The sequence below is a fragment of the Cervus canadensis genome, chromosome 22, assembly GCF_019320065.1.
Source record: "Cervus canadensis isolate Bull #8, Minnesota chromosome 22, ASM1932006v1, whole genome shotgun sequence".
NCBI classification, from domain to species: Eukaryota; Metazoa; Chordata; class Mammalia; order Artiodactyla; family Cervidae; genus Cervus; species Cervus canadensis.
The window spans coordinates 11409783-11424660 of NC_057407.1; the positions used below are offsets into that span (position 1 = coordinate 11409783).

At 58.3% G+C, this 14878-nt stretch overlaps 1 protein-coding gene across 6 annotated transcripts in view; it reads left to right on the forward strand.

Annotated features, from left to right (window-relative positions):
* The window catches only part of TEX264 (testis expressed 264, ER-phagy receptor), a 30250-nt gene that overhangs the window by 9524 nt on the left and 5848 nt on the right, over positions 1-14878 (forward strand). For all 6 annotated transcript variants that reach the window (XM_043441910.1, XM_043441913.1, XM_043441911.1 and 3 more), the window contains one exon: positions 3786-4007. In XM_043441910.1, coding sequence (XP_043297845.1) covers positions 3786-4007 — 222 coding nt within the window. The remainder of the gene's footprint in view (positions 1-3785; positions 4008-14878) is intronic.

Genomic DNA, 14878 nt, shown 5'->3' on the forward strand with positions numbered 1-14878 from the left:
TGGGCCTGAGCTCCTCAGGGAGGTTGGATCTGGGGGCTTGTTGTGTTGACCTGCAACACGCAGGAGGGTATGAGCCCACCATTCACCCTCTAGAAATGGATAGGTGTGACTGATCTCTTCTACAGGGGGTACCGGTGCAAGTGAAGGGCCTTGCCCCACTGCTCCCGCTCACTTGGGCAGCTCTGGGCTGCGTGGGCTGGCCAGGAAGGAGTCTAGGCAGCCTTCTGGGCCTGGGACTGGTGGACAGTGCAGCTGTCCGTCAGCTTATACAGGCTGCGGACATGAGGAGGGCCATTTCTGTTGATCCTGATGGCTGGGTTTGGTCTGAGCTAGCTGAAACCATTTTTTCTTCCTGGATCCTGACATTTATTGATCTTGTCCAGTTTCCAGATTCATTGAGGTCCTGGCCAGGCAGGGACCATCTCTTCACTGACGTCATACAGCAGGGTACTGCAAGGCCTTTCCAGAAGGGGCAGTGGGCCCAGATTGTACTCGAAAGCTACAGGCTCCAAGCCCTCTTCTCACTGGGCTAGGGCTCAGGAGGCCTCACAGCCTGAAGGAGGTACTCTGGGATCTCTTTCCTAGCAGTTGTGCTCTGAGGGCAGATTCTGCATGGGCCCCTCACTTACCCAAGTTGGTGGTGGGTCTGTCCACCACCCTGTCTCCCTGGTATGGTTCCTTGCTGATGCTAGTTCTGAGCACTAGCTCTTGTTCTGAGCTTAGCTATCCAAATGATCGATATGGGGAGGAAAGGGAGAAGGCCTTTAGACCTGGAAGGCCCAGGCTGCCCTCCGAAGGTCAGGCCCAATAAGGACACTGCATTGAACCACAGAGGGTGGGATTTCCAGCCATCAGGACACTCCTCCTTTTTGGACCCTTGACAACCTCAGTGAGCCATTCCCCTGAGCTGGGCTGGACTGTCCTGGGAGCCCAGGAAAGCCTTCTCCTGCTCTGAGACCAATCTTGCCACTGCCCAGCTGGTCTTAGTACCTGTCCCATCTCTTCCTTGCCGGTGCCTGATTTGGCTGGCTCCCAACTCCTCTTGGTATGCGGCTGCTCAGCAGGTGGTGGGCGTGCTGGGTAACCTCCTAGGCTGCCCCTTAGCCCCTCGGACAGGGGAGGGGCAAGAAGTGTTCTCACATGTAGAATTGAAAAGGTGCTCAGGCAGGAAAGCAGCACTTGTGCCCAGGATTTCAGGAGCTCTGTCTCCTTATTGGCTGCCTCCCTCCCCCATGACAAGAGCTCCTCCTTTATCAATGTGGAGGGAGCAGAGGTTTGCTCATGATACAGAGCCCGTATGTGCATGTGTGTGCGTGTAGGCATACCTGACCTGTCGCTGAAGAACTTTCCTTCTGCCTAGAGGTCTGGAGTGGTGGGGAGAGAGAGAGGCCACCAGTTACAGGCAGCACAAGACCTGTTCCCTCCAGTGGGCATTTGGGGATCAGAGAGGAGGGACTGGCTAGCGAGGAGCGGCAGAAGCTTTCAGAGGAGGGTTGAGCTGAATCTTGAAGAATGGGGGAGTTTCCCAGGCAGAAGGGACTCAGAAATAGGGTTAGGAGGACATTCCAGGCAGAGGAAGTAGCCTACGCAAAGGGAGGAAGCATGGGAGGATGTGGCATGTTTGGCAAGCTGCAAATAGTTCCATGTGGGCATGTGTGGGGGTGTGGTGGGAGAGGAGGCTGGCAAGGCTGGCTGGCCAGAGCCTGGATTTGTCTCTCCCTCTGCCACTCAGATGCTTAGTGGGCGCCTGCCCACCTGGGTTTCAGCCCCTACTCAGGGCTAGGGATGCAGAGAAGGAGTGCTCGGTGAGTGTGTGGACAGAGCCAGGCAGTGTGTACACAACACACTGAGTGTGGACCGCTCTGAGACAGCCTCGCATGCGGGCCTCAGGAGTTTCATCTTAGATAGAGGTGAATTGGGAGGATCCATTGAGAGGTGCTAAGCAGGATGATCACAGTATCCTGGTGCCTTTGGGGGGCTGAGGAGGATTGGAGCTGGAGCCACTGAGGTAATCAAGACCGTGGGGCCCAAACCCAGGTAGGCCAGGGGCTGGAGAGGGGACTGTCGGTTGGCCTTCCATCCATTTCTCTGTTTAGCCTGTGGTAGATGTCTCTTGTGTATAGCATAGGTCACTAGGTTAGGAACATGAAGATGGGCTTCCGCATAGGCCCTGTCCTTTGGGCCTATCAGCCTGAGACCTGCCCTCTGGAGCCACCTGGTGTTCTGGCCATCCTCAAGTCTTGGGTGTGAGTGGGGTAGTTGCACCATCTAGAGACAAGAGGTGGTATTGCAGCCGTCTCCACTCTGGGGAGAGTGGGAGAAGCATCGGGTTGAGAGAAGTGGCAGTGCTGCGAGGTTGACTTGATGCAGGTAACAGTTTACAGCACGGGGCTGCTGTCGAGCCACCCTGAGAAGGCTGTCCAAGAGGGTGTTTGGGCCTGAAGGATGGGCAGGGAGGAGCTACATGTTCAGAGGTTTGGGTAAGTGGGCATTCTAGGCCAGTGGTTACCTCTTGTTTGGCCTATGTCATAGCTACTAATAACTGACAAGTATGGAGCACTTGTCATGTGGACCATGACAAGTGTCGGACCATGCTAAGGCCTCCTGGGAAGTGTCTCATTTAATACGGTTCTGTAAGTTGTTATCTAGGCAGTAGGCTTCAGGAAACTAAGGGACTCACCCAGAACACAGGACTCGAGATTCACACGCGGGCCTCCCTCTCTCCAGAAGCTGTGGTCCTGACCACTGTCCCATACTGCCTGCCACCAAAGCCCTGAGCTATGCCTAACAACATAGGATTCAAGGGGACCAAGCTACAGAGAGTTGGGGTGACCCCCAGGGACTATGCAGAGGTGGGAATTGGTGTCCATTTCAGGCAAAGTGACACTCCAAGGTCAGGGCTGATTTGGCCAGAATAGAAAGGTAGGGCTGGGCTGAGGATCCCTTAGGGGACTGTTGACTGGGCTTGGAAAGGGCCATGGGAGGGCAGAGACAGGTAAACATGACTGCACGGTACTGGGATGGCAGGCTGAGGAGAGGAGAAAGTGCAGGTAGAAGGAGTTTAAACGGAGGGGTTAGTGGGCCCTGAGGAGGGCCTTCAGATGGAGGGAAACCCGGGACAGAGAGCCCTAGGTCTGTGATAAGTCTCTCGGGTTTAGGAGCAGATACCCCGGGGGCTGGTGCAGATTCAGGCGGCAGGAGGTAGGACACACCGGGGCCCATGGATGCCAGGAGGAAAAGCAAGTGCTGGGCTTTGCAGGCCTGGAGTCAACCCTAGGAAGTCTCAGAGCCTGGGAGCCCTTATCTGGCTGCAGTTTGTGGGAGCCAGGGGAGGGAGGGGAGCAGAGTGCGGTGAGGTGTAGGTATTAGGGGCCCAGAGAGATTTGGAGGGAACCAGCATTCTCAGCCAAGAAGGGGCTTGGGAAGAGGGGCAGGGTTTAGGGAGGGGCATGGGTTGGAGCAGAGGTACAGAGGCCCTGGTGATGGGGGCCAGCCCTGCCTGAGACCCTGGGGCCGAGGATCTCACTCTGCTTTCTGACCAGCACTTATGTGGCCTCTTTGCCGCCAGCAGGGGCCTGCCCTGGGCAGTGGAGGATGGATGAGACAGGATGCCACAGGCCTGGGTTTCAGCAGGAAAACTGTCAACTTCATTGTGGCGTCTGGGCTGTGTGGCTTGTTGGAGCTGGTAGTTCCCCCAGGCCCCAGCTGGCCCAGAAGCCAGGAAGCAAGAGGCTTGTGGGCCTCCTTCCTTCGCCAGCCCTGACACCCCTGCTCTGCCTCCCCAGGTGCCCCCTGAAAAGTGCCGCTGTGCAGTGGGCAGCATTCTGAGTGAAGGTGAGGAGTCACCCTCCTCTGAGCTCATCCGACTCTATCAGAAATTTGGCTTCAAGGTGTTCTCCTTCCCGGCGCCCAGCCATGTGGTGACGGCCACCTTCCCCTACACCACCCCCCTGTCCATCTGGCTGGCTTCCCGCCGGGTCCATCCTGCCCTGGATGCCTACATCAAGGTGAGACACAAGTCTGGTTGTGTGTGTGTGTGTGTGTGTGTGTGTGTCTGGTGTGTGTGTGTGTGTGTGTGTGTGTGTGTGTACATGTACAGCCAGTCCTTTGAGTGGGAGCTGGGAGGCCTGCCTCGCCTGGGGGGAAAGGTGGTTTGGGGAGGGTGGCATCTCATGGAGCAGGTGCCTGTGGAGCTAGGAAGATGGGCAGAGGCTACTGACATTTCTTCTATACACCCAAGACCTTGTGGGCCCCAAGCATCTCCCAGGAGCATGGGGAATTTGTTCAGAAATCCAGCCTTGTCCTTTAAGCTCTGACTTGGACCGGAGACATCCTTAGTGTTCAGCTCCCACTCCAGGCCCACCCTGCCCCATCCTGCTGGAGGCTTGCAGACCAAGGACCCTGAGACAGACTTTCCCTTCTGTAAATTCCTCCTCCTCCTCTTCTAAAACATTTGGAAACTTGGGTGCTAGGGAAATGACCCCAATTTGGGCTTGGAAGTGATGGCTTATTCATCCATTCGCCTTGTATTTGTCGAATGTCTACGCCAGGTGCTATGCTGGACGTGGTGTGAGATCCTGGTGTGTGAAATAGGTGTTTACAGTGAGGCGGTGGAGATAGGTGATAGCGTCAGACAAAAATGGGATGTGCACTAGGAAAGAAGAGGGTGAGAAAAGGCGGGGAACCAAGTGAACAGAGTGGTCAGGTATGGCCTCTTGGAGGAGGCAACGTCTCAGGCAAAAATCCTAGAAGAGCCCTTGGAGGGGTGGTAAGAATGTTCTCAGCAGAGCGAGGGTGAAGAGCATGGGTTTGCTGTAAAGACAGTGGGAAGTCTGTGCAGCGTTCCAGCCGGGATCTGGGTTGTGGCTCATGGGGGCCGGGTGGAGGTGCTGAGAAGCTGTTACGAGTCCTGCGGTGCACGGTGGCAGCTCGGGCTGGGGCAGGGCTGCGGAGGTGCAGACAAGGTGTGGATGTGCAGTCTGTTTTGGAGGTGGAACTGTCGACTTTGTGGGTGGGTTGGATCCGGGGGCAGAGGAGTGGGAGAGTCACGCCGCGGTCCCCTCTGGCCAGGGTGGGTGGGTGAGCGTGTAGGGTGCTCTCCGCTGACGTAAGAAAGGCGGAGGGAGGAGGTGAGGGGCTCTGTGGGCTCTGTCGCGGGGGGGTCTGTCTCGGGGACAGCCCAGCCAGGGTGTGGGGTCAGCAGTGATGTGTGGAATGTGGGGTTCACAGAGGGTTGGGCTGGCGGATATGTGTGGTGACATGCGCCTGTTGACAGTAGTTGCCCCGGAGGACGGCCGCAGCAGCAGGGGCTGTGCAGGGGGCGTGGCCCGCGTGGCCGGGGTCAGGGAACAGGAGATCAGAGCTAACAGGAATGTGAACCTGGCGGTTTTGGAAGAACCTGGTTCTCCAAAGCATCTTGGGAAATGAGACAGGGCCTTGGCAATGGGCGTGGGAGCCCAGACACGTCCTGGTGAAGGAGGTGTGAGAGTCTGTGTCGGGGCTGGGGAACGGAAGGATGGGGCCCCAGGTCGCCAGCTGTGGCCGTGGTGGGCAAGGGTGGGGAGAGGAGAACCAGGAGGGCTGCCGTGGTGGGGAAGGGGCGTGGGGAGGATGGAGGAGGATTGCTTTTGTGTGCTGGAGGGTGCCAGCCAGAAGGGCACAGGGGGCGGGGTGAGGAGACCTGGGGGAGCTGGCGGGTGGTGAGGGCAGGAAGGCCGGCAGCGTTTGTCCTACTCAGCGTTTGTCCCCAGGAGGGGCTGGTGTGTGGCGTTCTCCGGTCCTGTCTGCGTCGTCCTCAGATTCAAGGGCCAGTCTGGGGGAGCACCCCTGGGAGGAGACTTTGTGGGCTCCAGACCTCAGAACAGGACGTGTGGCCTGTGGTGCGGTGGCGAGCCACTCAGCCACCAACGCCTTTTCTTGGCTTCGGGGGTTTATTTTTAGACACCTTTGTCCAAATTTCCCGGCCCCTGACAGCTTCACAAGTTGCCTGGTTTTGACGTCACCTCTTTGATGAAAGCCCTTCCTCCTACCACCTCCTCCCTAGGAGCCTGTCAGCAGAGCTCCGGGCTCGATTTTCCTGGGGCTGAGCCTGCAGCAGGGGGGGTGCCATCCTCTCTCCTGCCTGGGATGCCGAAGCCACAGGTGCAGGGCAGTGCAAGGGGCTCCTCAGGGATGTCTGTGAGGCCTGCTGTGTGGGCTGGGCCACCCGCTCGGGGAGAGCGAGACGCGGGGCTGCCCCACGGTGGAGGCGCAGCCCAGCTGCTCTGCTGGTTTCTGGGGGTGGGGGTCACCTCTGCCCCCGGGTTCAGCCTGATCTTTCATCCTGGGGAACAAAGCCAGGTGAAAGACGAGGAAGGGGCAGGTTCTCTTTGCTGGTCTCCGCCTGCAGTGGCCAGGGGTTGGCCCTGTGACTCTCAGCCTGGGTGACTGCAGAGAATGTAAGGCTCACCCTCACACCTCTCCTCGTCCCCCTGACCCCCAGGGACCAGAGAAGAGAGGATGCTGAAAAGACTCTGGGCACTTCCAACTCTCCCAACCCTGACAGCCAGCTGCCTTTAACTGTGTGTGTGTCTCTGTGTGCATACACATTACATACATGTGCACATGTCTTCTTTCCCCACCTCGCTGGCTTCTCTCTGGAGGAGGCTGGGTCTGCTGCGAAGTTGCTTCAAACACAGTGACAGCAGCCGGTCGGCTTTCTATTTCGGGAGGGGTGAGGGAAGCAGCAGCCAGAGGAGGCAGGCTCACCTGCTTCCCCAGAGGCTGGGGCGAGGGCTGAAGGTGTGTGATCTCAGAGTCTCAGATGGGGCGTGGAGAGCAGCTGCCGTCCTGGCAGCCGGAGAGGTGTCTGAGCTGGGGACAGGATTGGTCCCGTGGAACAGCAAGGTCCTAGGGGTCTCTGTGAGGAACCCCGAGAGAAGCACTTGTCAGGCCTCTGTGGGGGCTCTGGAAGGACGGCTGGGTCCCAGCCCTGTGGTCTGTGGGGCGGCCCCTGGCTCTCCGGCCAGGCTTTCCTATCTTGGCAGTCTGGCAGGCTGTAGGGCTAGACTGCCTTCCTCCACGTGAACCACTGGGCTCCAGGCTAGGCACTCTGGGACAGCATGTGTGTGAGGGGTCCCTTGGGGGAACACGCCCCAGCTTTGTCAGGCCAGTCCTCTGCAGTCCAGAGAATTAGTAAGCCTCCAGGGCAGGAGGAGACCCTGCCCTGAGCCTAGGAGGGGGGTTCTCGGTCAGCTGAAGGAGGGAACTGAGCTCCCTTGAAATTCTAAGGCTACAGAAGAGGTGGGCCCAGGATGTCAGCCCAGAGCAACAGACAAAGGTCTCAAAATTCACCTCTAGGTGGGACCAGTCTTAATGAGTGTCCAGGAAATGCTTGGGGCACACGAAACAGACCAGAGCAGAGCCGGAGGCCCAGGGTCCCTGTGTGGGATGGTGTGTGAGGTCACTGAGACTTGGCTCCTGTCTGTCTGTGTCTGGAGAGGAGATCATTGGGAATGTCAGACTGCCCAGCAGAGGCCCCTGTGCCTGACTTCCTTGCAACAGGATGTATGATCTTTTCCACAAACCCCCTTCCCCAGGTCTCTGCTTTCCCCGAGTTTTCAAGAGAGGGTCCTTTTGAAGTCTGGACATCTCTTGAATTTAGGGAGACACAGAGCATTGTCTGTGGAGGCTGCTTGGCTGGGAAATGGCAGGTAGGCCCTGGAGGTCAGATAGTGGATCTCTCTGCATCGAATTGGAGAAGGGTGACAGGCAGAGCAGGGTAGTTCCCCCAGTGGGGGAACCTTGGTGGTAGAGTCCTGGGATAGCCAGGTGGACAGGGTTATCCTGCCAGGGACAGCTGTGAGCAGGGACCCCAGACCTCAGTTCTCGAGCTGTTCTGGGGTCAGGAGCCTTGGTGCTGTGCTCTGGTGCCCCCATGGCTGGCAGCCAGGGGTAGGGGCTGCACTCAGACCTTCACCTGCTTCAGCCGGGGTAGCTCTGCCTCTGGGTTTGACACATCAGATGACCTCCTGAGCTTTTGTTCAGAGGAGGATGTTTGAGACTTGCCTGGTTTGAAAACCTCCATCTGCATCGTTGGGCAGCTGCACCCTCCGTCCCTGGCTGACCACACGCCCGTCCTAGATCCTGAGGATGCCGCTGCAGTTGCTGTGTGGGTGGAGCTAGGAGGCGCCAGGGCTCACCCCTTGTGCAGGTGGGGCCAGAAGGGTTCCCGGAAGAGGACTTTGGAGGGAGCTGGAAGCTGGACCTGGAGGACGCCCTGGGGAGGGTCAAGGTGGCGATCTCCCCGGAAGGGCTGTGCTTAAACTCCCAAGTGGTGGGTGAGAGGCTGGCAGTGTCCAGGGAAGGCCAGCTGAAAGCTGAGAAGTGGGGGCCTCCGTGGGGTGCCTGCAGAGGTGGTCAGCCTGCTGGGCTGTGGGCACGGAGGCAGCTTCCAGCAGCGTGGTCAGAATCTTGGTCCCATCCAGTGGCTCCAGATCTCCTGTGTGTGTTTTCCCTCGACCTGCCCAGGTGACTTTGAGGGAGTCAGTGATGGGGGTGGTTTGAGTCCCTGCTGAGGCCAGAATACCAATAGGATGCAGGGTAATACTGGCGGTGGGAATCCAAGTGAGGAAGCCCCCGTAGGATATGACATTTGGGGTCCTCTCTTTCCCTGCCCATCACCTTTGCTGAGCTAATGTGGGAGGGTTTCCGAGCCTTACTTTCAGTAGGAAAAGCCCTGCTGGTATCTCAGCTCAGTCACTTACTCCACACTTATTCACTGAGCCCTCCTTTGTGTGGCGTTGTGTGGACCATGGGGGAACCAGCTGGGAAGCAGGCATAGGATCCTAGTCAAAGCCAGCGTCCCCATTGTTTTACCAGCAAGGACACTGAGGACAGGGAAGTGGAGGTTACTCAAGGTCAGGGCTGGAAGCAGTGGCCGAGTCTCCCCTGGACAGAGAGTCGCTGATGGCTGCATGTCTCTTGTCACTCTGCCCTGTCCATGATTGGGGCTGGGCCCAAGAGGCTGAGGAGTCGTCACAGACTTGGGTTGTGCTGGGAGTGGTACCCAGAGTGGGCCTGGGATAGCAGCCCGGTGGCCTCACACCCACTCAACCCTCTGTCTCCAGCCCTAATGGGCAGAGTAAGGCGCTGAGGCTGTCAATTTAGGAGCCTGCTGGGGGAGCCAGAAGCAGGGGTGGAACGAGCCTGGCTGCCCATTTGCCCAGCAGGGACTCATTAAGGGAGACCTTGGCAGCTGTTCTGGGCACAGGAAGCAGCTGCTGCCGTGCCCCTTGGGGCCGCATGTCCTCACCCTCAGTGAGGTGGAGATGTCTCCATTCCCAGGCTTCCCTAACCGGGGCCCCGGGGCCAGCTCACCTGCCAGTGCTGCTGCCACCTGCTCATTGGCCTGCCCCCGCTCAGAACCACCAGGACAGGGGCTGAGGGATAAGCCCCCGAACGCTCTCCTCCCACCGTCTCTCCCAGCCACGAGGCTTAGCCGTGGCGCGGGGTGGGGAGGGGAGAGGTGGATTCACTGGGAAAGGCAAAGCAGCATTGGGAGTAGAGGATGGAATTTGGGCTGAGCCTTGAAGGATGGGTAGCATTCTCTAGGTAGGAGGGCAGATCGGGCAGAGGCAGTGACGGGGCATGGCTTGTGTATCCACTGTGGCTGGGGTGCAGGGGAGGAGCAAGAATTTGGGCCCAAGAGATAAGGCTGCATCCTGCAGGGTTTAGGGAGCCACGAATGGTATGTGAGCAGATGAGTGACAGCTTCTGGGCTGGCTTTGGAACAAGACTTGAGCACTGGGAGAAGGAGAGGAAGAGTCAGAGGCTGCAGTCGGACTCTCAGTACCCACAGTTTAGCAGAGAGTAGCAGGGACTCCATTCCCAGGTTCCCCTAAGCCAGGAGGAGACCCCCACCCCCACCCACACACACACACCGGGGCTTGGCTTCCCTATTGCCCCTGGATGCTGAGATGTAGGGAAGCCCACGCAGGAGGCTGAGGCTCTCCCCTCTGCCCGGGCCCTGTTCCTCAGCCTCTCTGGCTTCACCCCTCCCCACTGCCCTACCCCAGGAATGAAAGCACAATGCCAGCCTTTGCTGGGGCGGGCGTGGGAGCCACTGCTCTCGAAATACCAGCTTGGATATGGTAGCTTGGCAGCCCTGCAGGACCCTGGGGGCTGAGGCTTGTCTGGATGGTGCTGTAGGCTTGGGCCGTCACCAATCCCAGGAGAGCAGTCTTCCCCAGGCAGATGGGCTTTTCCCAGGGAAGAATTCTTCTACTCTTCTCCAGAGAACTTGGGATTCCAGGAACAAGGAAGGAGGAGAGATTCCAAGGAGGGAGGTCCCTCCACAGCAGTACAGTTCTGCCTTTTAGTGGAGCCCTCAGACTAGGGGAGACTGCCTGTTTGGATATGCAGACAGGAAACCTAAGGCTCCAGAAAGAAGGTCTTCCCTGAGTGGTGAATGGAGGTACCAGTCGGAGATGAGAAATTCAGGGCCTTCTCCTCCTCCCCTAACTTCTCCCTTTCTTCCCCACTTCTCTGTCCCCAGTGGCCCACCTGTCCTTCCCTCTGGCACTTGCTGATTGCTCTTGGCTCCCAGGTGCCTGACTTCATGGCTCCATCTGCACCAAGCAGCCTTCCCGCTGGTAGATAATCAATCAGCAACATTTTCATTGGCTCATAAGCCGAACGGGCTCAAAGTCCTTGACTGCACAGATGCTGCAAACAGCGGCGGGATCTCGGAGAGGGGTTGGCTGTGGAGCCTGCCACGGCAACAGTGTCATCTAGGAGGCTGTGGCTCCCTTTCTAGATTTGGAAAGGAGAGTGGTAGGACCCCAGGTCTGAACCCCCAAGCTGCCCGTGGGGGTCCTCACCCCCACAACTCCTCAGCCGTCTGCTCCTGTTCCACAAGGGCCCAGAAGGCCAGAGCAGGGCTGAGCTGGGATTCAGTATTGGCCATGTGGACCCTGGGGAAAGGCTGAGCATGGCTGGGGGTCAAGGCCTTCCCAGTCGACCCAGGTATTAGGTGTCTAAGGGCCTGTGCCCCCCTGTGCCCCCATGCCTGCCTAGAGGGAACCACCCTCCCCGGCTTCTCCATGCCCCAGCCACCCTAGTCTCCACTGCTGCTGAGGCCCCCCTCCTGGGCTGCCCAGGAAGCCAGGGCCTGGGTGTGCAGGGATATGAGCAGAGGTGTAAATTGCATGGCAAGCTGCCGGCTCTGAGGTGAAAATGAAAAGTTTTCAGGCAGCGGCGGCAGCAGGCACAGCAGGCTGGGGTGCCAGGCACAGCGCCCCGCTCTCCCTCACACCTTCCCCTGTCTGCAGTCTTCCCCAGACTCCCACCCCTCCAGGCCTGGGCTCCTATGCCTTCCCCTGTCATTGGGGGTGGGGCGGCCCTTTCAGCCCTCGGTGAGACCCGACCCCAAGAGGACCTTCATCTCTTGCCTCTGTTTTATCTTCTAACTAGCTGGCGAGTGCATAGACAAACGAGCTGTGCTTTTGTTAATTTTGTGAACTTAATATTTGTAGTAGTTTCTCCATTGATTCTTCTTCAGTTTTTCAGGTACACAATTGTCCTATCTTTAAGTAATAGGGTTTTTACTCATCTTTTCCAGTTCCTCACTTATTTTGAGATCATCTATTCTAGTCTCTCTTATTTTACAGTTGGGCAGATTGAGACCCAGGCATCTTTGGTGGCTCAGCAATAAAGAATCCACCTGCAATTCAGGAGACAAGGGTTTGATCCTTGGGTCGGGAAGATCCCCTGGAGAAGGAAATGGCAACCCACTCCAGTATTCTTGCCTGGAAAATCCCATGGACAGAGGAGCCTGGTGGCCTTCAGTCCATGGGGTCACAAAAACTAAACAATAAAGACTGAGACCGAGGGAGAACCCACCCATTTGTCAGTAGCCAGACCAAGGCTCTGGGCTCCCACTTGGAGCTCTTTCTGCCACTTGGTGCCTGCTCTGACCTGTTCCTCCCGGCAGCCCCATTTCATTCCTTTTCTCCTTTGCCTGTCATTTGCAGAGCTTTGAGCCCTCCTGCTCCAAGGAGGGAGGGGACTCACCAGCCCTTCTGATGGCTCCCCTGTCAGCACTGCAGGGTCCCCAAAGTGTCTCCTGCTGTCACCTCCTGCCCTAGACAGGTTTAGGTTCTGGGCCAGAGGTGGTTGGAAGGCCCACTGGGGATGAGAAGGATCCAGGGAGAGGGAAGTTGACAGAAGTTCCCGGGCAGAATAATAACAATGTGCCACATTCCAGCCGCAGCCCCTGCTGCGCCTCCCCCATCACTTTGCACAGACCGGCTGCCTAAGGGGCCTCCAGGGTCTGAGCCCCCACTTGCAGGGACTGCTGTGTGCAGGCGGGTGCACGTCAGTGTCTGTGTAATTAAAAATGAGCACGCCTGACTTCACCCAGTGAAGAGATGCCACCACCTCGGGTGGGATACAACAGCTGTTTGCTGGCTGTGTGGCTGCCCAGCTGTCCAGACCGGCATGGACAGACAGGTCGGACTGGGCCGCTCAGAGTGAACAGGAAGACCCGGGGCCCCTCACCCCCGTGAGACGGGAGGTGGAGGGCTGTGATGGGGTGGAGGTGGACAGAGCAGCCCTCCCTCCTTTCTGGGCCTAGGGCTCCTCTAGCGGATGTATGACCCGTGGCTCTGTCCTTTAGGGGATCTGAGGCTGCTTAGCTCTGAGCAGACCCAGGCTCTGGCATCCAGGTTTGGGACCCATCCTGTCTCCCCAGCTCCTGGCCTGACCTTTTCTGCATCCCTCCCCACCCCTAGCCCAGGCCAGGGCACAGGTTGATGGTCTGAGATGGGAACACAAATGAGGGTGATCCCAGTCCTCTCTTTCCTCCCTCCTCCCCTCCCCTCAGTAAGAGCCTTCAGGGAGGTGGTGTGGGTCCTGGGGGGAAGCCTTGGCCTGGCATGCGGGTCTCGTTCTTTTGCAGGATCCCTGAGCTGCACCCACCCAGGTTGTGGGCTCAGCCTGAGGTGAGGAGGGAGTCTGTGGAGTGTTCCCAAGGTGGCTGAGACAGTGGCCCCACAGTAACCTTTGCACGCTGCTCCTTCCCTTGTCAACCGGCATTCCCTGGGGGTGTGATGTTGGTGCAGGCAAGGAGTGGGGAGTGCTGATGCCCGAGGTCTCCTGGAAATCTCTGCGTTATGGGTGCTGTCCCAAGTCCCCCTCCGGTTGTTTGTGGAAGGCCCGGGTGGGAGGGAGGCCTCGGAGATGTGTCTGAGGGACTGGAATGCTAAATCCAGTCTCTAGCCATTCCTGGTGGCACCTTGGCATGAATAGTTGACTTCTTCCTGTTAGGTGAGGAGAATTGTAGACACCTCAGTCTCTCCCACCTGGGAGCAAGGCTTTATGATCCCCTTGAGTCTGTGTGGGAGCGAGTTGCCCTGGGTAGTGGCCTCATCACATAACCAGTGGCTTCAGGGGCCAGAGCAGGTTCCCCTGTCCTGGCGAGGCTTTCTCAAGCCTCTGACTATCTGGGCTGTGGGAGGGGGTGTGCCCAGGGCTGGGAAGACTCCAGGCCCATCCAAGCCCCTCCCTCTAGCAGCACCAACCCAGGGTGGCATTGGCCTCGTGTCCTTGGCAGTCAGCTCTCCAAGGGCTCCCTGGTGGGGCCGGCTGACGGAGAGGCAGCTGGCCTTGCCTTCCTCTGATGATTTTCCAGTGTTCACCAGGTCATCACCATGCTGCTGGTGCAGCAAGGACCTGAGAGCTGGCCCCTGGCTCTCCTCTCGTCCCTCAGAAACTGTCCCTGTCTGGGCGGGAAAGGGCTTGTTCTCTCTGCCTGATCACTTAGGGACAGGGCATATGGCCTGTCCTGCCCGCACCCTCCATCCCGGACTCATTGTTGGTCAGTGGGCAGAGCTTGGAAAGGGGTCTCAGGGAGAGGCCACTGGGCAGTTAGAAGCCCTCCACCTGCTTCTGGGCCTGGGCTGGAAGTTTGTGCCTTTGCCTTCTTCCTGCCCCTTCTCTGCTCTGATCCTGAATTTTGACAGGATCCGGCATGTGTTAAAATGATTTAAGGCTGAGCTGTCAGTGAGATTTTAATTAGCTCCATGCCTCTCTCCAGCAGGGAGGGCCAGGGTCCCCCCACCCCCAGGTGGCAGGAGTAGGAATGGGCTGGGTGTGGTATGAGGCTGCCCCTCCAGGGGCCTGGGGACAGGCTTGGGCAGCTGGCACTCTGTGTGGGATGCTGTGAGGAGGGAACACTGGGCAGGGAAGGAAGGGCCGGCTAGCCCCAGGCCAGTTTTCTCTCCCTCCTCTGTCTCCCCTGTTCCTCTGTTCTCCCGGATGGCTTTGAGATGAAGGCGACGGCAAGGATGGAGGATGCAGTTTCCATGGCAACAGGGCTGTCCACAGCCAGGCGACTTCAGAGCCGGGCTCTCCGGAGGAGGCAGATGCGCAGAACAGCCACAGAGCTGCCTCCCGCCTGCCAATGAGGGGGCTGGCAGAGCAGGTGGCAAGGGTGGCTGCTTGGTGCTACCCCCCCTGATGCCTAGTCTCAAGGAGAGGGCGGAAGGGGCACTGATCCCTCTCATCATCCCTGTCACTTCCAGAAGGAAAGCTCTGCAGGTGGCTTGAGTGTTTGTGAGGGCTGTCCCTAGAATTTCTGGGTGCCCACAGCCTCAGTTCCTGCAAGCATCCCCCAAAGCCAGCTGTCTCCAGCCCTTGAGACTTGGGCCTCCAGGTAGTCTGCTGCTCTGATGGCCACTTGGCAGCTTCCTTTTGGACCCTTTGAATGCCCAGAGCATGGCATGTTGGTGAAGGCCATGCCCTGACTGGGTTTGGGGGGCCCTTTTTTTCCTTTAGCTCCCAAGGCATGACCTGGACCTTCTCCAGGGAGCCTCCCTGACCCTGGCCTTGGTGATGTGAC